General features: G+C 39.5%; 1 protein-coding gene across 25 annotated transcripts in view; it reads right to left on the minus strand.

Moving 5' to 3' along the window:
• Positions 1–24,534, minus strand: part of NEB (nebulin) — a 219,632-nt gene that overhangs the window by 146,204 nt on the left and 48,894 nt on the right. For all 25 annotated transcript variants that reach the window (XM_030325669.1, XM_030325689.1, XM_030325687.1 and 22 more), the window contains 17 exons: positions 19,194–19,298; positions 18,390–18,497; positions 16,270–16,581; positions 14,963–15,169; positions 13,058–13,162; positions 11,871–11,978; positions 10,402–10,713; positions 9,628–9,834; positions 9,062–9,166; positions 8,800–8,907; positions 7,843–8,154; positions 6,500–6,706; positions 4,785–4,889; positions 3,677–3,784; positions 1,878–2,189; positions 1,531–1,737; positions 744–848 (listed from right to left, as the gene is read on the minus strand). In XM_030325669.1, the coding sequence (XP_030181529.1) occupies positions 744–848; positions 1,531–1,737; positions 1,878–2,189; positions 3,677–3,784; positions 4,785–4,889; positions 6,500–6,706; positions 7,843–8,154; positions 8,800–8,907; positions 9,062–9,166; positions 9,628–9,834; positions 10,402–10,713; positions 11,871–11,978; positions 13,058–13,162; positions 14,963–15,169; positions 16,270–16,581; positions 18,390–18,497; positions 19,194–19,298 (3,033 nt within the window). The remainder of the gene's footprint in view (positions 1–743; positions 849–1,530; positions 1,738–1,877; positions 2,190–3,676; positions 3,785–4,784; positions 4,890–6,499; positions 6,707–7,842; positions 8,155–8,799; positions 8,908–9,061; positions 9,167–9,627; positions 9,835–10,401; positions 10,714–11,870; positions 11,979–13,057; positions 13,163–14,962; positions 15,170–16,269; positions 16,582–18,389; positions 18,498–19,193; positions 19,299–24,534) is intronic.

The raw sequence follows: 24,534 nt of genomic DNA on the forward strand, positions 1-24,534 counted from the left end.
GCTTTTCTGTTCAGACACAATATGGGCATATCAAGTATATTAGGTACTTTCCTCCTGCTGTTAAGTACAGTCTGGGCTCACTATTTGAATCACAGATGTGAAAAAAATTGGTAACCAAAAAAAGGTAACAAAATTTTGATTATCTAAGTGATAAAAGTAGTAGATACTGAAAAGCCTTTTATGAGGCACAATAAATGAATTCATCTTTATGCATGAAATTTATTGAATAGATGCAAGGGGGTTAAAACTGGATAATAATAAAAATAGTTGTAAGTCATCCAGACCTAGTGTGTGTTCAACACAGGTACTGTGTGGAGACCCTTCCATGGAAATTTCTCATTCGGTCTTCACAGCAATTTAATTTAATGTCATAAGCATTATTATGGAATTTTAGGAATGAGGAAACTAAGGCTTAGACCCAATGTTATATAATTCATAAAAGCCAAAACCCAAAGCAGGTCTGTCTGATGCAATTTTTTTCTTTCAACAATTATTTATTGATTTCCTACTCTGTGCCAAGTACAAGGAGTACGGAGATAAATCACACGGGCACAGTGCCTCTCTCCATGGAGCAAAAGAGTCACGGCTAAAGCCCTTCCTTTTAACTGCCATATTTTGCAGCATCTCTAGTTAGCCAGTGTGAGTCATTCATTTCCATTCCTTCTGCATTTACATCAATTATTTACCATTACATCATTTAATAAGTTTAATTAGTTTTAAGCCAAATTTTTATATAACTTTACCTGGCTATACATAGCTTGATTCTGCTTGGCTTGTAAAATATCTGGTGTATCTGGCATCACATGAATCTTGGTTTTATCTTTGTTCCAGTCAATGGTATATAAGTGCTAGGAAGTTAGGGGGGAAAAAAGACATTTGAAATTTGAATAGCTTTTTAGGACCCACAGGAAAGAAAAAAACTTAACAGAGCATTTGAATGCACTCAATTTGAATTAGATTAATTTTAGTAACTAAAGTCGCTTATGATTCAGAAAAGACACTAAAAACAAATTCAGATTTTTTAAAAATAATATTGTAGGTCTATCTTCTAGAATGGATTAAAAATACTTAACATATAATAATTTTAAAAAACAAATGATTTGTAACTCAATAAGATTCAGGGGAAATGGGGCACCTGAGTGGTTCAGTCAGTTAAGTGTCCACCTCTTGATTTCAGCTCAGGTCCTGATCTCACAGTTGTGAGATTGAGCCCCACGTCAGGCTCTGTACTGGATGTGGAGCCTACTTAAGACTGACTCTCTCTCTCTCTTTCCCTCTGCCCTCTGCACTTGCGCTCATGCACTCTCTCACCCTCTCTCTCTCTCTCTCTCTCTCATAAAAACCCAAAACCAAACAGGGGAAATAAGAAGTCGGCAGAAGAAAATGATATAGGGACATGCTCTGGAACTGTTTGTCACTGCCCAGAAGTGGTGGACTCCAACCAAATTTCCCAAACAAGAACCAGAGGCTGCTAGCCCTGCCTTCCTGGGAGCTGTATGGAAGGACCTGAATAGAAGGATGGCTGCCTACCTTGTTCATGGTATGTGCATTCTGCTTGGCTAGAACCATGTCCATAGAGTCAGTCAGTTTCTTAAACTGGAAGTTGCTAGGATGCTGGCGGTATTTCTGATCGCTGGCATATTCAGTTGCTTTCTTGGCCTTCTCCACTTCTAGGGAACCAGCTGGACTCCAGCCAAGCCCTTTGTACCACTCATTGTAGTCCTGCTTATATTCATTCTATAAAGAAAAGAGACAAATTCTCCTTCACCTTATCAATTACTTTACCTTTGTCAGTTTAGACACAAAAGTATAGAAGACTGTGATCTCCATTCCTGGGCTAGGAATCCAACCATCACCCAGAAAGAAGAGAGACTTACATCACTCTGTATGCGATTCATATTCCTGGTCAGCTCGATGCTCATGGCATCTGGAAGGAGGACATACTTGTGAATCAAGTGCTTGTAGTTGGTGTTGGTGATGTTGGCTTGGGCATCCTTGGCAGCTGTGACACTGAGCATGTCAGCAGGAGTGTGATAGCTGGTCTTTGTCTTCTCATAGTTTTTCTTATACTCTCGATCAGACTGCATCTTAGCCACTTGCATGGAATGGACCAACTTGGGATCATCCTCAAGACTACGGAAACCAACCATTTTCCCCCTTTCCTTTTCATAATTGTATTTGTATTTATACTGTGAAAAAATTAGAATATTTGTTACAGCAGTTCTTTTGACTAGAAGCATTCTAGTGTCAATATTCTGTATGTCGTAAAAAGTGATACTTGTGTAGAGTTCTACAGTTTATAAAACACATTTTTCACATTTATTTGTGTAACTTGCTACTCACAACTACATGTCGTGAGGTAGATTACAAAGTTATTATTACTGCCCCAATGTTACAGGTGAGTAAGCTGAGACCCAGGGAGGTGAGTGGCTTGCTAAGGTCACTAAGTATTAGAACCCAGAGCCTGTGATGATATACCACACTGCCTTCCACACATACTCTGTTGTTAGTGTCAAAGAGAACTTCAGTAGGGCAAATGAGTGAAAAGAGCAGAATGTTCTAAGCAGTTTAATGCTGCCCTAAGAAATCATCAGCCAGCCTTTTACGGTTGAGAATAGGCTTAGTTATGGGATATCGTTTTAGAGTAGCTTTGTATTTGTAGAACTCCTTTTCCCTTAAGACTGGCATAATGGGGATGAAGTTTTATTTACCACTCAACTTCTTTCTACAGAGAGAGGATCCTGATACATGGAAAGTTTTTATTCTGCCTGTCTCTTGTGAGTTTGAGTGTGTGAGTTAGGGGGCAGGAGCTCGGGGAGCCAAATTAGTCCAGCATAATAGAGGGAAAAGAATTTGGAGATTTCAGGACAATGTAGTAGTGGCATCAGTATGGGCAGGTAGGAAAGATGAAGAGCAAGTATGTAAAATGAGAGAGAAAGTGTCATTGCAGGAGTGGCTAAGGAAAGAGTGCTCTGAAATGTGCTCTTCCCATTACCCCCAAATAACTCAGTGCTCACTGTGAGCAGATTTCTTGTGGAAACAACCAAATGAAAGAACTGAATTTCCCACAGGTGATGTGTTATGGCAATGGTGTGTTGGCACACCAGCGATTGGAGGGATAAAAGCCCTCATCTGCAGTGTTTGTCAATTTCTGTGGTGTAAATACTCCCACCATGGCTGATGTCAGGCTACCAAGAATTTAACAACTGGGTTGCAAAATTTCTCATTATTTAATAATCAGTTGTCATGAGTCCAAAATATCAGCACCCCTAGTATACCACACAATGAGACATCCTGTTAGGAGGACAGTTCCTAACAGGCAGGAAGCAAGAACAATCCAAGTCTTTCTGCAGGAAAGCTTGGTGAAGGGCTTTGGATTTCTACAGGCCATAGCCTTGGGGATGAAGTTCAAAGAAAATTCACCTAGATCTCATAAGCTGGGGAGCACAAAGATATGTGGTCATAATGTGGTTAGCATTCTGTTTTTTTCAGAAATACCAGAGACAAGAAAAGAGCAAACCTAAGAGGTACTCATTGAATAGGAGGCCATTGTTAGTAGGCATGCTTTGTTCCCCCCATATTTTATCCATTGAGTGTTTCCAAAACTCAGCCCTTATTATTTTGGTAAATTAGAAAACAAAACAAAACAAAGGTGAGTGTTTTCCTGCAGACTTACATCACTTGCAATATCTCTTGAGGCTTTGGCAGCTTTGATAGGAATTGCATCAGTTCTGAGATCATAGCCTTTCTTTTTAGATTCTTCCAAAGAAAGTTTGTAGAGTTTCTGTAAAGAGAGGCAAGGGAATAATTTTCTTCTAAATAGAAAAGCCTGGGCTTATTTTAAAAGAGTAAACACTAGTGCTGTGGCATCATTTTTATTTTTAAGCAGAATGCTTCCTTGGTGGTTCAATGGCTAAATGTTCTTACAAATAACAAAATTGTGTTTGGAAAAAGTCTATTACAAACCCAAACTTATCTTCAAGAAACCATCAGAAAAACAGCTAATGATCTCTTAGGTTGTAAATATGCTTTTTAAAACCGCTAAAGCCCAGCAGATTCTAATTGATAACGTTTTTATCAATTAAGAGTCAAGGAAAGACTACGAAACAACCATTCTCTTAGATCAAAAGAAAACTTCACTGTTTTGCAAGTGACACTTTTATTTATGTAATTGTGTGGATTTTACGATCCAAAAAGGAGTCATCAATCCTAAATCCTTACGGAATTCAAAGAGAAGAAAAAACACTGGTAGGATTGGAGATTTTCTAGCAACTATGGTTAGGTTGAGAAAGGAAGTGAAATAAAACACCTACGCATTTTCTAACACTAAGTGTGGAACATTCCTTGTTATGGAGCTTGCTCCAAATTCTTCAAAATGTTCATCTTCCCTTTCCATTTAACTTTCCCTGAGACCCCCCCCCCCCCTCTTTAGGACCATCTCAAAGGCTTGGTAGAGAGACTACAGGAACTGAGCCCTAGGATTTTCACTTCCTTTTTCTCTTCTGGGAGAGGGAGGGGGCAAGCCCTTCTCTTCCTGCCAGGTCTCTTAGTTTGAGGAGGCATACCCGCCCCCCCAAACAAAATCCAAGTGCCCTTCAGATTCCTAACTGCTGGGCCCAAGTCTCATTGACAGGCCTGCTCCAACTCTTAGCAAAGCAAGGTTAGAAAGAGAAAGATTGTCATTTGTGGATTCCTCTTATTTTCAAAACATTCATTCTTCATAGTTGAGACATTACTTTATTTGTTTATACTGGTTCAAATAAACCAGGGGGGATTACACTTACATCACTCATATTAATTGCATTTGCCTTTGCCAAAATAATCTGGGGGATATCAGGCATAATATGGACTTTGGTCTTATCAGCCTCCCATGCTTGTTTGTAGAGATGCTGGAAAATTTAAAAAAGAAAAAAAAGGAAAAAAGGAAAGTTAGTATTTACAAATCTTAAAATATGCTCATTTAATATATATATATATACACATACATATGTATATATGTATATGTATATACACACATCAATATTTTAAGTATTTTTATTAACTCGATTTTATTTTTTTATGGAAAAAATACTCATTCAAACAAGACAGTAGAGATTATGTAAGATGGAAAGTAAAATGATGCCAAGATGAGAATCATAGAAATAGCAAACGCTACACTGAGAGATATCTTGGTGGTCATCAGTTGAATCCTTTTGTTGCAGATTTGAGGAAATTATGGCCCAGAGAAGCAATGTACCTTGCCTAAAGACACACAGCAGGTCTGGGCTATAATTTCCCCAACTTTGCAATAAGAGGATGAAGATTCTTACTTTAGCATCATTATTCTGAAATGGTTAATAAATCATTAATGCTGAAAAAGAAATGAAAGGTTTATGTGAGCTTGTGAGAGTTTAAATACTAAATCTTAAAAGAGGCACTGAGATTTGTGCCTTGTCTTTTAGGCAAGTCCCTATCAAAGGCAACGGTCATCTTGACCAATCAGTTTTCTTTCTCAGAAGACTCCAAGGGATTTACTCAGAGACTTAGCATAATACAGCTCTCTCTAGTACAAGTAGAACCATAGTTTTATGCAACTGTTTAATGTTAAAGTCCAAATAGTTTTTTTTTCTCTTTTGCTAATCAATGGCATTTCAAATCGTGATCCACAACAATGCTGTTGCAATTATTTTATTATTTGTAACTTAGAGAAGTACCAGGCTGATGCGTTTGTTGGTCCCGATATTTATTATGGCTAACAAATTTTTAAAAATACAGTAAGCCTTTTCTAAAGGGTGGAATAATTAATGATCCAAGGGACTACTGATGGGAGAACAATTGCTCTCATGATTTGCCCACAGAAGGTCTCGGCTCCGAATGCTGCCATAGCCACATAATCTAAGAGTCTTCTTCAATTCCACTGAAGCAGCTAGGAAACAGGGTGGGCTGCAATACCCAGTTGTTATCAGGCAAACAATGTGCTGATTCAGTGTCATGAACTTCTACTCAACTTCATCTTAGACAAACAAGATTTTGTTACAAAATGTGCATGAAAAGAAACAATTCATATTTATTTTGTTATGTCTGTTGGGAAAACTGGTTCACTAAACATTTGGGAGGCCATGAATTAGGACTGACTTCTATCATTTTTTTTAACCACAAGTCCCCCCTTTTAAAAAATTTTTTATGTTTATTTATTTTTGAGAGAGACAGAGCATGAGCAGGGAAGGAGCAGAGAGAGAGGGAGACACAGAATCTGAAACAGTCTCCAGGCTCTGTCTGAGCTGTCAGCACAGACCCCAACTTGGGGCTCAAACTCATGAACCTGAGATCATGACCTGAGCTGAAGTTGAATGTTTAGCCAACTGAGCCTCCCAGGCGCCCCAACCACAAGTTCCTTTTGCGAAGTTGAATAAACATTCATTGTGATGCCCTAAAACTATTAGCAAAACCCATAGGTCAAATGTAAGAATGCCTGGCTTTTTCCCAGTGCTTAGGAACTATCACATTACGAATGACTTACTTCATTCATAATTTTTGCATTATTCTGGGCCAGAACCATGTTCATTGAGTCCATCAAAGTGGAATACTTCAAAGTGTCCGGGTGCTGGCGGTACTTCTTTTCACTGATAATCTCCATGGCTTTCTTGTTTTTCTCAGCTTCTAGGGAGCCCAGAGGGAGCCATCCAATGCCCTTCATGAAGTCAACATAGTCAGCTTTGTACTGATTCTGCAAAAGAGGAAAGGTTCATGGATGAGGAGAAACCCAAACTTCCAAGGACTATGAGTGGGTGTTTAATATTCCCTAAGTGTTCAACCAACAGCATAACAAACTTCGACTCTTTTTGTCCCCAAACAGTATCTTTTCACATTTTCTTGCACGAACAATTAAAAACAAGCAGTAGTATCTTTGTGATTTATTTTCCGCAATGCCTTCATTAAAGAAAAAATGCTAAGAAATACCAACTAAACTACTACATGACTATTCTCTCAAGAAAAGGAATGATGCTGGCCTTTCTTACAAAAATTCCCAAGTTCCCTTGGTTGACTGAGGACTCACTGGGACCCCGGTTCTCTCTTTCATTGTAAGTTTTGCTCACCCACCACTGTTACAACTCTCTCAGGTATGCCAGAAACCTCACTGGTACTCTGTGCAAATTTTTTGGTCCCCCCCCCCCCACCAATTCTGATATTGTCCTCTACAACTCTGCCATGGTTGGTTTTATATGAGCACTTAATTGCCAGGGGTGGGGTACATAATAGCTCAGCTCAAATATTCCCAAAAAGAAACACATGCTTGGTGTGGCCTGCCTTTGGTTTGTAATTTAAATTCCCTTCTCACAGCCACCAAATAAATGGCCTCTCTAGCTGAATTCTGTTCCTTCCTCACATTCATTCCAGGAGCTGCCTCAGCCCTCACCTCCTCAATGTTTCATCAGCAAGTTGCAAAGTTGGAAGGAGTGGAATGAAAGCTGGTTAGGAGTGAGGGGCAGGAGCTACCAAGTAATCTGACTTTCTGCCTTTCCCCTTACTTCTGTATCAGGAGCCATTTATGCTTCTGACTCTCTTTGCTAGACAGGTTTCCTTCAGCATGCTCTCTGCAACAAAATTTCATTTGCGATTGCTGGATCCAGCATTCAACAATCCTCACAGCAAGAATAGTGGAAAATAAGACTTTAGTTTCTAGAATTTATCCCCTTTTGTTAAAAGAAATAAATTCAATCTAAGTTAAAAATATATATATAAACAATCTGGTGGGAAATTACACATGAATTTCTTTCAGGATTTTCATAATGATTTAGGGTCATTAATGATCCACTTATTATCCAGAGTAAATGTTCTACAAATGATATGGCTGTCACATACATCACTTTGAATCTGCATCATATTTTTGGCCAGTTCAAAGCCCATGGCGTCGGGAAGCATGTTATAGGTATGGATCACATTTCTGTAGTTGGTGTTGGTGGCTGCTTCCTGAGACTTCTTGGCTGCCACCACACTGAACATGTCCACCGGGGTGTGGAAAGAGGTCTTGGATTGCTCATACGCCTTCTTATATTCCCGATCTGACTGCATCTTGGCCACCTGCATGAAGTGCACCAATTTGGGGTCGTCCTCTAGGCTCCGGAAGCCAATGTGTTTCCCTTTGGCTTGTTCATAGGCTTGCTTGTATTTGTACTGCAGATGGGAAAGAAAGCATGGTGATGAAGTTAGTGAAGGAAAGAGAACAAAATGTAATTCATTAGACGCCATGAGATTTGTCATAGGTGTACAGTTTTAGAGCTACTGTACGATTAGAGAGAAGCTCATGGGGGCCGTGAACAAAATCTTTTTACTTCAAATTTCTTGCCAGACTTGACTCCATGGAAAGAAAATGATCTCAGAATTAATCAAAGAGATGCATAAGTAAGTTGTTTTAGGATGCTTTAGAAAGCAGCTTTCCTCACTCAGGTGTCTAATCAGAAAAGGCTACAGGCACAATTTCTCCTGGTGCATCTTTAATTCAGGAAAGAGCCAGATCATGGGTCTCTTGGGTAGAATGTGTAGATTGCATCCCTACATTCACCCAGAATTGCCTATAAATGATCTGAATACTCTAAAAGCAACTTGTCTTAACATGACCTAGTTACTTTTTACATCAAATAATGAACAAATGATTAGAGGGTACTTGGACTGGGTGAAGGAAAGTGTCTTGTGTGTTCCATGGATGATAATCCCACCAACACTAGGTAGAGTTGACTGCAGCTCTTGAATATGCACAGGAACTTGGCTCATTTGTGTCTCATTTGCTGAGCCTAAAGAAAGCCCAGTGGAAGTACTTACATCACTGGCAATGTCTCTACAGGCTTTTGCAGCCTTTATTGGAATGGCATCAGGCCTCAGGTCATATCCTTTCTTCTTCTCCTCTTCCCAGCCAGCTTTGTACAGTTTCTAAATGACAAAATAGAATAACACCTGCAGCTTGTTATTTGGGTTCGAATGGGAATCCTGATTTTGAAGCAGTTGGTATGTAAAAGAGAGGCATCCCATAAATATTAGTTCCCTCCAACCTTCTCTCCCACTTTGTTGCTGTCAATCTACTTACATCACTCATGGTGATTTGGTTTATTCTGGAAAGCAAAATGTCAGGAGTGTCTGGCATGACGTGAATGGTGGTCTTGTCTTTGTTCCACTTTTCAGTGTAGAGCCTCTGCAACAAGAGGGACAGGCACATGACTGTAAGGCAGGACAAGTTTGTGAAAGTGCTATCAGGAGAAACAGACTCACATCTCCATGATAGAAGAAATTAAATCTGATATTGGGAAATGGATAAAATGGCAAGAAGATGGGGTGATGAGACTGAACACACGAGGGAAAAACCTATCAAAGAAGGGAGTCTCCTTCCACTGAAACGACACATGCCATGTAGCCTCAACCTCACACCACATGGAGTTTTGCAGTTCTGTCACACCCTCTGAGTAGTGCACACAGATGGTCTGAGGATCAGTGTATGTGACAGCTCTCCAGACATGATGAAAGTTACAGAATTCCCCCTCCCACCACCACCAAGACCATCACAAAGATTAAAAATGCTGATGAAGATTATAGTAGCACCGCCAGGCTCATGACTTGAGTGCTGGCTCGGAATGAGGCCAGCAGTTGGGTTCTTACCTTATCCATATTCAGTTTGTTGCTTTTGTTAAGTGCTTGTTCCATTGTGTCCATGGCATAGGTGAACTTCAGCTTCTCAGGATGCTGGCGATACTTCTTCTCACTAAGAATCTCTCCTGCTTTCTTCGCCTTCTCCACCTCCAGTGACTCTATTGGGACCCAGCCGATCCCTTTCATCCAGTTGGTGAAGTCGGATTTATATAGATTCTTTACAATGAAAAAGGACATTTTCATTTCAGAAACAGAGCGTGAGTTTCTTTGGCTAGATAATTTACTCATTATCAAAAAGAAAAAAAAAAGAGGGAAAAGAGAGTAACCTACTTTTTATTCCCTGCCATCTTTTGGAAAAGAAACCAAATTACAAAGTGATTGAATTCATGGTGATTTTGAACAGGAAAACCTGACCCAATAATTCCTTTTTAAATTTAACTTTCTTGGAGGAAAAGGTAGAAGAATTTTACACTGGAAAGACAGTATATTGCACTAATTTGAACCTCTTAGCTTTTCACAGAATATATCTTATACTGTGTCTAACACACACACACACACACACACACACACACACACACTAACTAAAACAAAAATGTTAAAGCTATATATAGTTCACATGAGTGAAATTCTAAAACTCCAAATTCTGGAGAGGATCCCTAATTATAGTGAGTCCGGCCAGGTTTAAGATGAAGTAAATGGAATTGCCAATTTCTTGTTTGTCCCTCCCATCGGCTAGAAACGGATAACTAATTCTATGCCCACAATGTGTTGACTGTTACGTACATCGCTTTGGATCTGCATTGCATTCCTGGAATGCTCCACATTCAAGGCATCAGGCAGCAGAGTGTAGCTGTGGAAGGGTTGTCTGTAGTTGGTGTTGGTAACAGCCTCCTGAGATTTCTTGGCTGCTGTCACGCTGAACATGTCCAAGGGTGTGTGATACCTGGTCTTGCTGGCTTCATAGCCCTTTTTGTACTCACGATCTGACTGCATTTTGGCTACATTCATGTAATGAACCAGTTTAGGATCATCCTGAAGACTGAGAAATCCAATTTGCCTGCCTTTGGCTTTCTCATAAGCCTCTTTATACTTGAACTATATTAAACAGAAAGACAAACAGACAGAAGGTTGATAGGGTCAATTATAGGAAATACTAAAGTGTTATACTGAATTTACGTAACAAATTAAGCAATAGCCAAATTTGGACTGAATGCAGGTAACATCTAAGTTTTTTAGTATTTTTAAATAAATAACTAGGAAAGTATTTCTAATGGAGGGTCTTGAGATTTGCTCTGGGGATAATTAAGAATGGGGTAATTTGTGGTTTACATCTAGATTATTTATAAGTAGATTCTTTGAGTATTCTCAAAGGTTCCTGAAAAGTTTAGTAAGGATTTGGTGTATATATATTTTTTAATAATCAATTCCAAAAAGAACTGCATTATTTTATAAAGTACTTGTGTAATCCTGAGTAAATTTCAGCAGAGCTCTTATACAAATTAGTGTATTCAACTCCAAATGAATTTTTACTCTACCAAGTTATTATATCAATTCATATAGAAAATATAACTTAATTTATAAAAAGCAAATAAGTAGGTAAGCAACTAAAATCCTCTCATTTAAATCTATAATTCTTCCTGGTTTTCCATATTTTATCAGTTTTAAAATTTTTTTTAATGTTTATTTTTTGAGAGAGAGACAGAGACAGAGAGAGTGCGAGCAGGGGAGGGCAGAGAGAGAGGGAGACACAGAATCCGAAACAAGCTCCAGGCTCTGACCTGTTAGCACAGAGCCTGATGCAGGTCTCGAACCCACAGACCATGAGATTATGACCTGAGCCAAAGTCGGATGCTTAACCAACTAAGCCACCCAGGTGCCCCTATATTTTATCATATTTTTTCTTTGTGAAAATTATGTTAAAAAATTTTATTCTTTTAAAATACTTGGAGACTTTTTTTGATTTAGTGACATTTTAGTATGCCAAAGTTTTTTTCTTGAAAAAAAATTCAAATAAAAAGCAGTTTCCAACTTCAATGAGAGTACCAAACATTTTTCAGTTTAAAAAATTTTCTTTTTGTATTGAATTTCTAAAGATTTTAAAGCAAAGTAATATAATTCATTGGCACTTAGGATGTTAGGAAATATTTTAATACTATAATATTTTATTTCCTAATTTACCTCATATATCCTCATATACCATGTAAAGGTTTTAAAAATAGAAGAAGAGTTTTCTACTTTCAGATTAGACTTACATCACTAGCAATATTTCTTGAACTTTTTGCAGCAACAATTGGAATGGCATCTGGTCTCAAATCATAGCCCTTAGCAAGAGTTTTCTTCCAGTCTGCTTTATAATGAGACTTGAAAAAAGGAAAGAGTATTTTATTATTTTATTATTCTACTTGAATATATTTCTACATTTTCAAACTTTTCTATAATAAGCATGTAATACTTTAATTTTCTTGTATTTTTTATAATGAAGCAATTTAATCTTATAGAAAGGTATGAAAACTAAAATAAAAAATTCAGATATAGTACCATCCAGATTTAATTAATGCTTAAATATTACTTACAAAAGCAGAAAAAAAATTAAATAAACCAAAAGTATAGAAATGAGTACCAAAAAATTTTATTTGGAGACAAAAGAGCCTAGAATGTTAGGAAGAATGACTAAGACATCTTTTAAGAAATGAACAATTTTATCCAGGTTTGATTATATTTTTAAGTTAGAATTTACCAACTTTTTTTTTAAAGCAAAAGGAAACAACTCATAATAGTGAATTTAAACATCACCACCAATTATATATCTAGACTACCCAAGAGGCTATTTATATGCAAAAAAGAGTTTCTAAAGAAAATTAATAATAAACTTTTATACAAGTTTTAATGACTGAAACAAAAATTAGACAAAGCAATACTTGTGCTTATTACAGACTATTCATTACTGTTGAATGATTTAAAAATTGGCCCCCATACATGGAGGGCAAGGTGAGACCGAACAAAGAGGGAGACCACTGCAGATTGGTAGGTGACAGGTTTAATAAACAAGGGAACTTACACACAAGGCTTGTCGTGGGCGGCCATGAGACAAGTAGATCTCCTCACCTGCCCACCACAATCTTTAAAGTTTATACAGAGGCCTTAACTGGGTTCAGTCACGTATGCCAGTCAGATGGTCCCAACAACATATTGCTCTATCAAGGCTGCATCCTTGAAAATGTCTCCTACTGTGGGAATGGTGGGCAGAATGGACATTCCAAGGACAGGGGAGGGGGTGAGGAGCCTCAGGTTTAACCAGCAGTCATGTTTTCACAATGACTTTCCAACAGAGACTCAAAAGGTCCATACTCCTTAAAATTCTCACTGCTAGAATTATACAGAACTGGAAAGAGGAGGCCCATGTTAGCAATATTAGACTGGCACCAGGCCAAATACTCACATCACTCATGTTCAAGGCGTTGACCTTGGCCTGAATAAACTGAGGCAATTCAGGGTCCATAGTGTACTTATGCTTCCGTTTCTCTCCCTCTATTTTGTAGTTCAACTAAAAACAAAGGAGGCAGCATGCAAATGTAATTAGTTAACATAATGTAAGTTTCATCAAGCACACACTCCTTTAAAAAGGAAGGTTATCATTCATGTTTTGCCATATGCAAGTCAAATACCTGTACTATGAAATGGCAGGATGTTAGCAGACCTATCCATTTGCTTATTCCACCAATATTTACTGGACAGCACTATGGGCTAGGTAGGGGGGATAGGTTTCTGCGTGTAAATTGTTGAAAAAGGCAGACATGTCTTCTTGAAGGTTATAGTGCAGTAGAGGAGACAGAGAATAAAAATGTAAACTGTAAGAGCTAGAGTGTATGATGTGTTGTAAATAGAATAACTTTAGGAAAGAAACAAGGACGGTCAGCAAAGGCTCTCTAAGCAGGTGACATTTATGCCCAGACGAAGAAAGGGGAGGAGTCCAGGCCAAAGCAGAGCTCTCAAGTCTGGAAAGGGCACGGCTAGAGTAAGGGACTGAAGGCAGCTGTGTCACAGGGCTAGAATGTGCTGAGGGAGTCTGGCAGACTTCAACAGGATGGGGAACATGGCCACAGAACTGAGGGCCTTTTCAGCCAAGGTAACAAGTTTAGATGTTCGAGGAGCAGTTACTAAGAAGTTTAAAGTGTAAGAGGGATGTGATTTATATTTTAAGATAGCTCTTCTGGTGGTCATGGGTGACCCCAGACAGGGAGTCCAGATACCATGCAGGTGTCCATGAGAGATATGGAAGCCCAAACTAGGACTGTGGGCAGCTGGAAGACAGAAAAGTGCTCCATAGGACGCTGGGAGAGATTTAGGAGGCTAGCTCAGCAGATGCATTGATGGAGGGATCACACAGGGAGAGATCAGTAATAACATCCAGGTTTCTGGCTTGAGTAACTGGGTAGATGTTGATGGCATTTATTGGGATGGGGAAGACAATTAGTGAGTGTGCAGTTCTCCTAGCTCACTGGAAAAACACAGTGAGTCTCTCACTCGGTACAAAAGAAATCAAAAGAATTTACACGTTTATTGCCACTAAAAAAGAATTAATCTCAAAATATCCACGGTAACGTGAAAGCAGAGACTGGCCTGAGAAAATCCACAGATAATCCTCAGATCTGAGCCAAGCAAAGCATTCCCCACCTTCTAATATCTGGGGCTAAGAATACACATCTTTGCTTTTTACTTACTGTTCTCCTTCTGGTGGAGGTATTTTAACAGAACTTGAAATTATCAAGTGAGATGAAGCACCAAACATTGTGATTAGGCTCTACCAATAAGGGTCTACCAATAGACCTGGGCTCTACCAATAGACCTGGGCTCAGAAATGAGACTCAGCTGACTCTGAAAGTAAACTGCTTACCTCCTCCCCAGAGGCCTCTCTTGGGATTGCTTTTCAGAACACAGAGCTCTTATGCAAGAGGATTAGGACATTGCGCCTTCTCCCCGTGTAGCCAGGTAGAACGGTTGCAACTCAGAGCAATAAATAGCTTGGTTTACCATTCAGATGGAATCACAGATGATAAGAGTAATCATTTTATTTCATTTCATGTGTATAATGATAGGGGTCTGCTTACAAATAGTACATATTCTCTATATTTGGAAAATAAAGCAACTTTGGAAAATCCTCCTTCTCCCTTCCCCTGTTCTCTTTATGTTCAAGTTCCAAGTTGCTTCAAAAGTGAAACCTTCCTATTCTACCCTGAAAGCAGTTGATATGCTAACACAGATGCACCTTCAAGTGTTGGATTAAAGAAGGATGGTGGAGTGGGTGTTATTCATGGACAAACCCTTTTGAAGGGAAACTACTTACATCGCTTAGTTGCTTTGTGTTCTTCTGAGCCAAAACCATGCCCATGGAATCAGGCACACTTGTGAACTTGATGGTATCCGGGTGCTGTCGATACTTCCTCTCATTTAAAGCATCACCTGCTTTCCTGACCTTCTCAACCTCTAGAGAACCAATAGGGATCCATCCAATGCCTTTGAAGAAGTTGTTATACTCGTCTTTATATACATTCTGTAAAAGAGTAATCTCATATGAGGAGATATCCAACAGAATACTCAAAAGATGTCTCTGGAACCTTCAATTCTATCCAAAGGAAATGAATAGCAACACTTTCAGCACGCTCATGTCTATAAAGAAGCTTTTCACTATGTCTGCCACTGAGCTTCTTACCCAGAATTTGGTAATAAGAAAAAGCAGTCTGTTGTTAGAGTGCATTATACAGTGCAGAGAGAATCTAGGCCACATATTTCCATGGGTAATACTAAAAAAAAAATTTCTCTTTCAACAATAAATTGGGCTTTCTTTTTGATTTCACTGAAAACCCCACCACTTTGAATTTCACCCATACTGCCCACCTAGGCTATTCCTGATCTCAGCTGGGGAGAGACACCTTTATTGAGCAACTATAAATGAATACCGTATCTTCCCTTACAGAGGATGATTCTTACAGAAATCTGGTTCCTGCAGAAGGAAATGCCCTGAATATTAAACACCCTCCCTATGCAGCTCTCCATGAATCATGCTGCAATCACAAAGCCTTCCTGGTTCATTTTAGATGACTCATTACATAGATTAACATGCATGAGAGTGCGATTTTTAGTTAAAAAAAGAAAAAAAAACTTTTCTGGGATCAGAAGAATAAAGAATATCGGCACTTAAGCAGCAACCATTTCCTCTTGTTGAGAATCAAGGTGGTTTATATACTCAGTGGAATAAGTTTTACCTTTGATCCATAATAAAGACAATGTCAATGACTTCAATAGGAGCACAGAAAGCCAGCAAAAACATAGCTTGTCTACCATGCATTTGTTAGTCTTCCAATAATGATTGTTTATTATATATATATTTTTTTCTTTTGAGACAGAGAGAGAGAGAGAGAGAGAATCCCAAACAGGCACCATGCCAAACTGGACTTGGGGCTCAATTTCATGACTATGGATCATGACCTGAGCCAAAATCAAGAGTTGGACACTTAGCTGACTGAGCCATCCAGGTGCCCTGAAAAATGCACTTTTCAAATATCACTGTATTGTGAAGTCAACTAAAATGGGAGGAAATGATTGTCGCTCAAGCACCAACATTTCTGGGTCTGTTATGTTATACATACTTACATCACTCTGAATTTGATTCACATTCCTGGTATGCTCAAGACTCATGGCATCGGGTAGGTATGTGTAATGATGTATCGGCTGTTTGTAGTTGACGTTGGTGACAACATCCTGGGCCATCTTTGCAGCAGTAATACTAACCATGTCCCCAGGGGTATGGTAGCTGGTTTTGGTGTTTTCATAGTTCTTCTTGTATTCACGATCTGACTGCAACTTTGCCACGTTCATATAATGGACCAGCTTGGGATCATCCTGGAGGCTTCTAAAACCCACATGCTTTCCCTTTGACTTCTCATAAGCTTCCTTGTATTTATACTGCAAAGGCAAAATTTGGTTAGCAAAGTCCTAGGCATTGATAGGTATAGCAAGTATATTCATACACAAAGGCACTTAGAACATTGTGACTTCCTGGGAGATTGTACAAGAAGTGCAAACCATACCCACCCACCCCCATTTGCCTCCAGAAAGTTCAGACTGAAAACATTTATATCCAATACTGCTGGGTTACAAGTGGGTAGCATGATAAATTCAAGCCCCGTTTCTTTCTTTGCTATAAATCCTACAAATGCATTTGCGTATAGAACTTTACGTAAAGCCAATTGAATTTGCATGCTTAGTATAAACAAGACACATTCAAAATATAAGGCCAATACCTCTTGGTTTCCTAGGGATGTGAATTTTCCCAAGCCAATATATTATCACCATCATAGAATGTTATCATACATCACAGAATATTAGAAATTAAGAAAATCTTCCATTTGCTGTTCCCATTGGCCAAGTGATATGTATGTAACAGATGCAGAAGAAACTCTAAAGGATTCCATGTGCAAGTTCACACTCAGTTTTTCTTGGGGTAGGGGTGGAAAACATTATTTTGTTGTCTCAGGCTGACCAAATAAAATAAAAACCCTCTTCTTTCTAGGTGGCATCAATTTAGATGCTTGGGCAGGGAGCTGGGCCTTCTCCACCCATTTCTCAGCAGCTACTTTCCAAGTTCACTGCTGAAGCAGCTGCAGAGGAATTAAAGAACTGCAGTAAGGGCAGGAATGGCTGTGAGCTTTCCCCATCAGTAAAGACCTAACTACAAAAGCTCTGCAGCCCATGGTATCTCACTGCTGGAACTGGCGATGGGATGTAGATGAGTCGTACTGTATATAACAGGTCAAAACCTTAATTTTTAGGTAAAAGAATGCAAATCCACCTAAACTCTGCAGATACCCTGCTCTTGTCACATATGCACTGATTTATAAACAAGAGTTTAGCAGGCAATTGGATTATCAAGACATTTCATTTCTAGGCATGTTAGACAAAGCTCTGTGCAAGCTCTAAAAAAAATAAAAATAAAAATAAAAAAATAAAAAAGATAATGTCGTACTTTAGACTTTCACTTTGTCCTTAAACTAGAAATTTATTTCATAACAGTGTGCAAATCTTTGACGAACACATTTTCAGTGGCATCCCTACAAGGAATGTTGTAGAATTCTTACACCGTTAGCTCCCAAGTGGTCTGTACACATGGGTGGTTTCTTTCTCCTCTTTTCCTAAACTGCGATTGTAGCCTCCAAAATAGTATGTGACAGTGAAGTCTACAGGGCATGCTTGCTTGTTGAAATTTTTGAGTTTCAATGACGGGAAGAAATGTAAGTGTATACTTTTCCTATTACAGATGAAATGGGCATCAATTTACATAAGCCAAAATTATATTCTAGAAAAATGGGCCTTTTAACCATTTGGTTTATAAGATCTTTACATTTTATATAACATCTTTGCAATCTTCTTAATACAATTATAATGCAGGCAGTCATCTGAATTTAATGTGTTAGTGTCAGTTAGGGTGTTCTCACTGAAAATAAATGTGGGCTGTCAGGGTAATGTGTCAGTAAAGGTAATTTGGGCTATGAATCGGGGAGAAAGTGGCTTTCAGATTTATGACAGCTCTACCAAGTGGGGTCAACTGAAAAGAATCACAGAATGTTGAAAAAGTGACAGGTTTTCAAAACAATATTTTGTGGAGAATTTGAATGTCATTAATTCAACATACTGTTTTATCATTTAGACAAGCACACATTTGATTACCGCTTAAAAAGGCAATCACCCACATTTCACCTAAAATTTTTACTCACATCGCTGGCAATGTTTCTGGATGCTTTGGCTGCAGTGATGGGAATAGCGTCACCCAGCACATTGTTGCCCTTGGCTATTAAATCATGCCAGTCCCGTTTATAACAGACCTGGGATATAGAAGGAAAAAGGATGTCAGCATGCTGTGTATTAATCAGCTAAAGTGATTCCTCAGTTGCTGGGATTGTTTCATTCTTTTCCAGCTATACAGTAAAGGAATCTCCTATCGCATATTCTGTTTTAGGAAGTCACGTTAGCAAAATATCACACTTTGTGTAGCATGAAATTATAGGACTCTGCACCAATTACTCACCCAAACTTGGTTTGGCTACATACTGAAGCAGAATACTGAGAAACTGGAGTGGATCTAGAATAAAGATTCTGGAAACCATGGTATGTGAGGACCAACTGCAGAAAATGAAGTTGTCTAGTCTTATGAAAGGAAGGTCAAGGGAAGACCAAGTGGTTAGCTTTAGAAACTTCAGTATTACTGTAATAAAAGGATTTCATTTTTTCCTATGTTTCTGCAGGATAATAACTTTCTCTATTTGCAAAACTAGGAAAAATAAGTTGAAATTTTAGAGGAACAGATGTTGGGCTCCACGTAAGGGAAAATGGTATATTCTTGTGAGTTTTCTTGCCCTGGAAAAGGCTGACTCAGGCAGAGAGCCATCATCAGGAGATAGGCTTCATACGGGGTGTGTAGGAAATTGACCTAAATAATTATCAAGGCCCCATTCTACTCTAAAATTCTATTATTTTACCATCATGTCTGGATTTCACACACCATCAAAAACCCTACTTACATCACTTATATTGTAAGCGTTGCACTTGGCCTGGAGAAACTGAGGAAGATCAGGACTCATAGTGTATTTATGCTTCACATCTTCTCCTTTAGCTTTGTATAAGATCTGCAACACACAATCACAAAAATAAAATGCATTAAAGATAGCACAAAAATGGAAAAGGCTTTAATTGCACACTTAGCACAGTCCACCATGATTCCTATTGTTCAAAATCATGAAAGGTATTTTCCTATTTTTAAAAAACTCAAACATTTTGTCTTTAGAAAGATCCCAAAGCTTTGTGTATTAAAATAGAGAGAAAAGAGGCGCAGGAAGATGGCGGCGTAGGAGGACGCTGGGCTCACCGCGCGTCCTGCTGATCACTTAGATTCCACCTACACCTGCCTAAATAACCCAGAAAACCGCCAGAGGATTAGCAGAACGGAGTCACCGGACCCAAGTGCAGACGAGAGGCCCATGGAAGAGGGTAGGAAGGGCGGCGAGGCGGTGCGCGCTCCACGGACTGGCGGGAGGGAGCCGGGGCGGAGGGGCGGCTCGCCAGCCAAGCAGAGCCCTCGAGTCCGGCTTGCAAAAGCGGAGGGGCCTGACGGACTGTGTTCCAACAGCAAGCGCGACTTAGCGTCTGGGAGGTCATAAGTTAACAGCTCTGCTCGGAAAGTGGGAAGGCTGGAGGACAAAGGGAGGGTGAGCTGCGGAGCCCCCGGACGACAGAGCTCAGTTTGGCGGGGAACAAAGGCGCTCGCCAGCGCCATCTCCCCCGCCCATCCCCCAGCCAAAATCCCAAAGGGAACCGGTTCCGGCCAGGGAAATTGCTCGCTCCGCGCAAACACCCAACTCTGTGCTTCTGCGGAGCCAAACCTCCGGCAGCGGATCTGACTCCCTCCGGCTGCCACAGGGCCCCTCCTGAAGTGGCTCACCTAAGGAGAAGCGAGCTAAGCCTGCCCCCCCTCCCGCCGTGCACCTTGCCTTCCCACCCCAGCTAATACGCCAGATCCCCAGCACCACAAGCCTGGCAGTGTGCAAGTAGCCCAGACGGGCCACGCCACCCCACAGGGAATCCCACCCCTAGGAGAGGGGAAGAGAAGGCACACACCAGTCTGACTGTGGCCCCAGCGGTGGGCTGGGGGCAGACATCAGGACTGACTGCGGCCCCGCCCACCAACTCCAGTTATACACCACAGCACAGGGGAAGTGCCCTGCAGGTCCTCACCACACCAGGGACTATCCAAAATGACCAAGCGGAAGAATTCCCCTCAGAAGAATCTCCAGGAAATAACAACAGCTAATGAGCTGATCAAAAAGGATTTAAATAATATAACAAAGTGAATTTAGAATAATAGTCATAAAATTAATCGCTGGGCTGGAAAACAGTATACAGGACAGCAGAGAATCTCTTGCTACAGAGATCAAGGGACTAAGGAACAGTCACGAGGAGCTGAAAACGCTTTGAATGAAATGCAAAACAAAATGCAAACCACCACAGCTCGGATGGAAGAGGCAGAGGAGAGAATAGGTGAACTAGAAGATAAAGTTATGGAAAAAGAGGAAGCTGAGAAAAAGAGAGATAAAAAAATCCAGGAGTATGAGGGGAAAATTAGAGAACTAAGTGATACACTAAAAAGAAATAATATACGCATAATTGGTATTCCAGAGGAGGAAGAGAGAGGGAAAGGTGCTGAAGGGGTACTTGAAGAAATAATAGCTGAGAACTTCCCTGAACTGGGGAAGGAAAAAGGCATTGAAATCCAAGAGGCACAGAGAACTCCCTTCAGACGTAACTTGAATCGATCTTCTGCACGACATATCATAGTGAAACTGGCAAAATACAAGGATAAAGAGAAAATTCTGAAAGCAGCAAGGGGTAAACGTGCCCTCACATATAAAGGGAGACCTATAAGACTCGTGACTGATCTCTCTTTTGAAACTTGGCAGGCCAGAAAGAATTGGCACGAGATTTTCAGGGTGCTAGACAGCAAAAATATGCAGCCGAGAATCCTTTATCCAGCAAGTCTGTCATTTAGAATAGAAGGAGAGATAAAGGTCTTCCCAAACAAAAACTGAAGGAATTTGTCACCACTAAACCAGCCCTACAAGAGATCCTAAGGGGGACCCTGTGAGACAAAGTACCAGAGACATCACTACAAGCATAAAACATACAGACATCACAATGACTCTAAACCCGTATCTTTCTATAATAACACTGAATGTAAACGGATTAAATGCGCCAACCAAAAGACATAGGGTATCAGAATGGATAAAAAAACAAGACCCATCTATTTGCTGTCTACAAGAGACTCATTTTAGACCTGAGGACACCTTTAGATTCAGAGTGAGGGGATGGAGAACTATTTATCATGCTACTGGAAGCCAAAAGAAAGCTGGAGTAGCCATACTTATATCAGACAAACTAGACTTTAAATTAAAGGCTGTAACAAGAGATGAAGAAGGACATTATATAATAGTTACAGGGTCTATCCATCAGGAAGAGCTAACAATTATAAATGTCTATGCACCGAATACCGGAGCCCCCAAGTATATAAAACAATTACTCATAAACAGAAGCAACCTTATTGATAAGAATGTGGTAATTGCAGGGGACTTTAACACCCCACTTACAGAAATGGATAGATCATCTAGACACACAGTCAATAAAGAAACAAGGGCCCTGAATGAGACATTGGATCAAATGGACTTGACAGATATATTTAGAACTCTGCATCCCAAAGCAACAGAATATACTTTCTTCTCGAGTGCACATGGAACATTCTCCAAGATAGATCATATACTGGGTCACAAAACAGCCCTTCATAAGTTTACAAGAATTGAAATTATACCATGCATACTTTCAGACCACAATGCTATGAAGCTTGAAATCAACCACAGGGAAAAGTCTGGAAAACCTCCAAAAGCGTGGAGGTTAAAGAACACCCTACTAACGAATGAGTGGGTCAACCAGGCAATTAGAGAAGAAATCAAAAAATATATGGAAACAAACGAAAATGAAAATACAACAATCCAAACGCTTTGGGACGCAGCGAAGGCAGTCCTGAGAGGAAAATACATTGCAATCCAGGCCTATCTCAAGAAACAAGAAAAATCCCAAATACAAAATCTAACAGCACACCTAAAGGAAATAGAAGCAGAACAGCAAAGGCAGCCTAAACCCAGCAGAAGAAGAGAAATAATAAAGATCAGAGCAGAAATAAACAATATAGAATCTAAAAAAACTGTAGAGCAGATCAACGAAACCAAGAGTTGGTTTTTTGAAAAAATAAACAAAATTGACAAACCTCTAGCCAGGCTTCTCAAAAAGAAAAGGGAGATGACCCAAATAGATAAAATCATGAATGAAAATGGAATTATTACAACCAATCCCTCAGAGATACAAACAATTATCAGGGAATACTATGAAAAATTATATGCCAACAAATTGGACAACCTGGAAGAAATGGACACATTCCTGAACACCCACACTCTTCCAAAACTCAATCAGGAGGAAATAGAAAGCTTGAACAGACCCATAACCAGAGAAGAAATTGAATCGGTTATCAAAAATCTCCCAACAAATAAGAGTCCAGGACCAGATGGCTTCCCAGGGGAGTTCTACCAGACGTTTAAAGCAGAGATAATACCTATCCTTCTCAAGCTATTCCAAGAAATAGAAAGGGAAGGAAAACTTCCAGACTCATTCTATGAAGCCAGTATTACTTTGATTCCTAAACCAGACAGAGACCCAGTAAAAAAAGAGAACTACAGGCCAATATCCCTGATGAATATGGATGCAAAAATTCTCAATAAGATACTAGCAAATCGAATTCAACAGCATATAAAAAGAATTATTCACCATGATCAAGTGGGATTCATTCCTGGGATGCAGGGCTGGTTCAACATTCGCAAATCAATCAACGTGATCCATCACATTAACAAAAAAAAAGAGAAGAACCATATGATCCTGTCAATCGATGCAGAAAAGGCCTTTGACAAAATCCAGCACCCTTTCTTAATAAAAACCCTTGAGAAAGTCGGGATAGAAGGAACATACTTAAAGATCATAAAAGCCATTTATGAAAAGCCCACAGCTAACATCATCCTCAACGGGGAAAAACTGAGAGCTTTTTCCCTGAGATCAGGAACACGACAGGGATGCCCACTCTCACCGCTGTTGTTTAACATAGTGCTGGAAGTTCTAGCATCAGCAATCAGACAACAAAAGGAAATCAAAGGCATCCAAATTGGCAAAGATGAAGTCAAGCTTTCGCTTTTTGCAGACGACATGATATTATACATGGAAAATCCGATAGACTCCACCAAAAGTCTGCTAGAACTGATACATGAATTCAGCAAAGTTGCAGGATACAAAATCAATGTCCAGAAATCAGTTGCATTCTTATACACTAACAATGAAGCAACAGAAAGACAAATAAAGAAAATGATCCCATTCACAATTGCACCAAGAAGCATAAAATACCTAGGAATAAATCTAACCAAAGATGTAAAGGATCTGTATGCTGAAAACTATAGAAAGCTTATGAAGGTAATTGAAGAAGACTTAAAGAAATGGAAAGACATTCCCTGCTCATGGATTGGAAAAATAAATATTGTCAAAATGTCAATACTACCCAAAGCTATCTACACATTCAATGCAATCCCAATCAAAATTGCACCAGCATTCTTCTCGAAATTAGAACAAGCAATCCTAAAATTCATATGGAACCACAAAAGGCCCCGAATAGCCAAAGGAATTTTGAAGAAGAAGACCAAAGCAGGAGGCATCACAATCCCAGACTTTAGCCTCTACTACAAAGCTGTCATCATCAAGACAGCATGGTATTGGCACAAAAACAGACACACAGACCAATGGAATAGAATAGAAACCCCAGAACTAGACCCACAAACGTATGGCCAACTCATCTTTGACAAAGCAGGAAAGAACATCCAATGGAAAAAAGACAGCCTCTTTAACAAATGGTGCTGGGAGAACTGGACAGCAACATGCAGAAGGTTGAAACTAGACCACTTTCTCACACCATTTACAAAAATAAACTCAAAATGGATAAAGGACCTAAATGTGAGACAGGAAACCATCAAAACCTTAGAGGAGAAAGCAGGAAAAGATCTCTCTGACCTCAGCCGTAGCAATCTCTTACTCGACACATCCCCAAAGGCAAGGGAATTAAAAGCAAAAGTGAATTACTGGGACCTTATGAAGATAAAAAGCTTCTGCACAGCAAAGGAAACAACCAACAAAACTAAAAGGCAACCAACGGAATGGGAAAAGATATTTGCAAATGACATATCGGACAAAGGGCTAGTATCTAAAATCTATAAAGAGCTCACCAAA

Source organism: Lynx canadensis, chromosome C1, assembly GCF_007474595.2.
Source record: "Lynx canadensis isolate LIC74 chromosome C1, mLynCan4.pri.v2, whole genome shotgun sequence".
Classification (NCBI taxonomy): Eukaryota; Metazoa; Chordata; class Mammalia; order Carnivora; family Felidae; genus Lynx; species Lynx canadensis.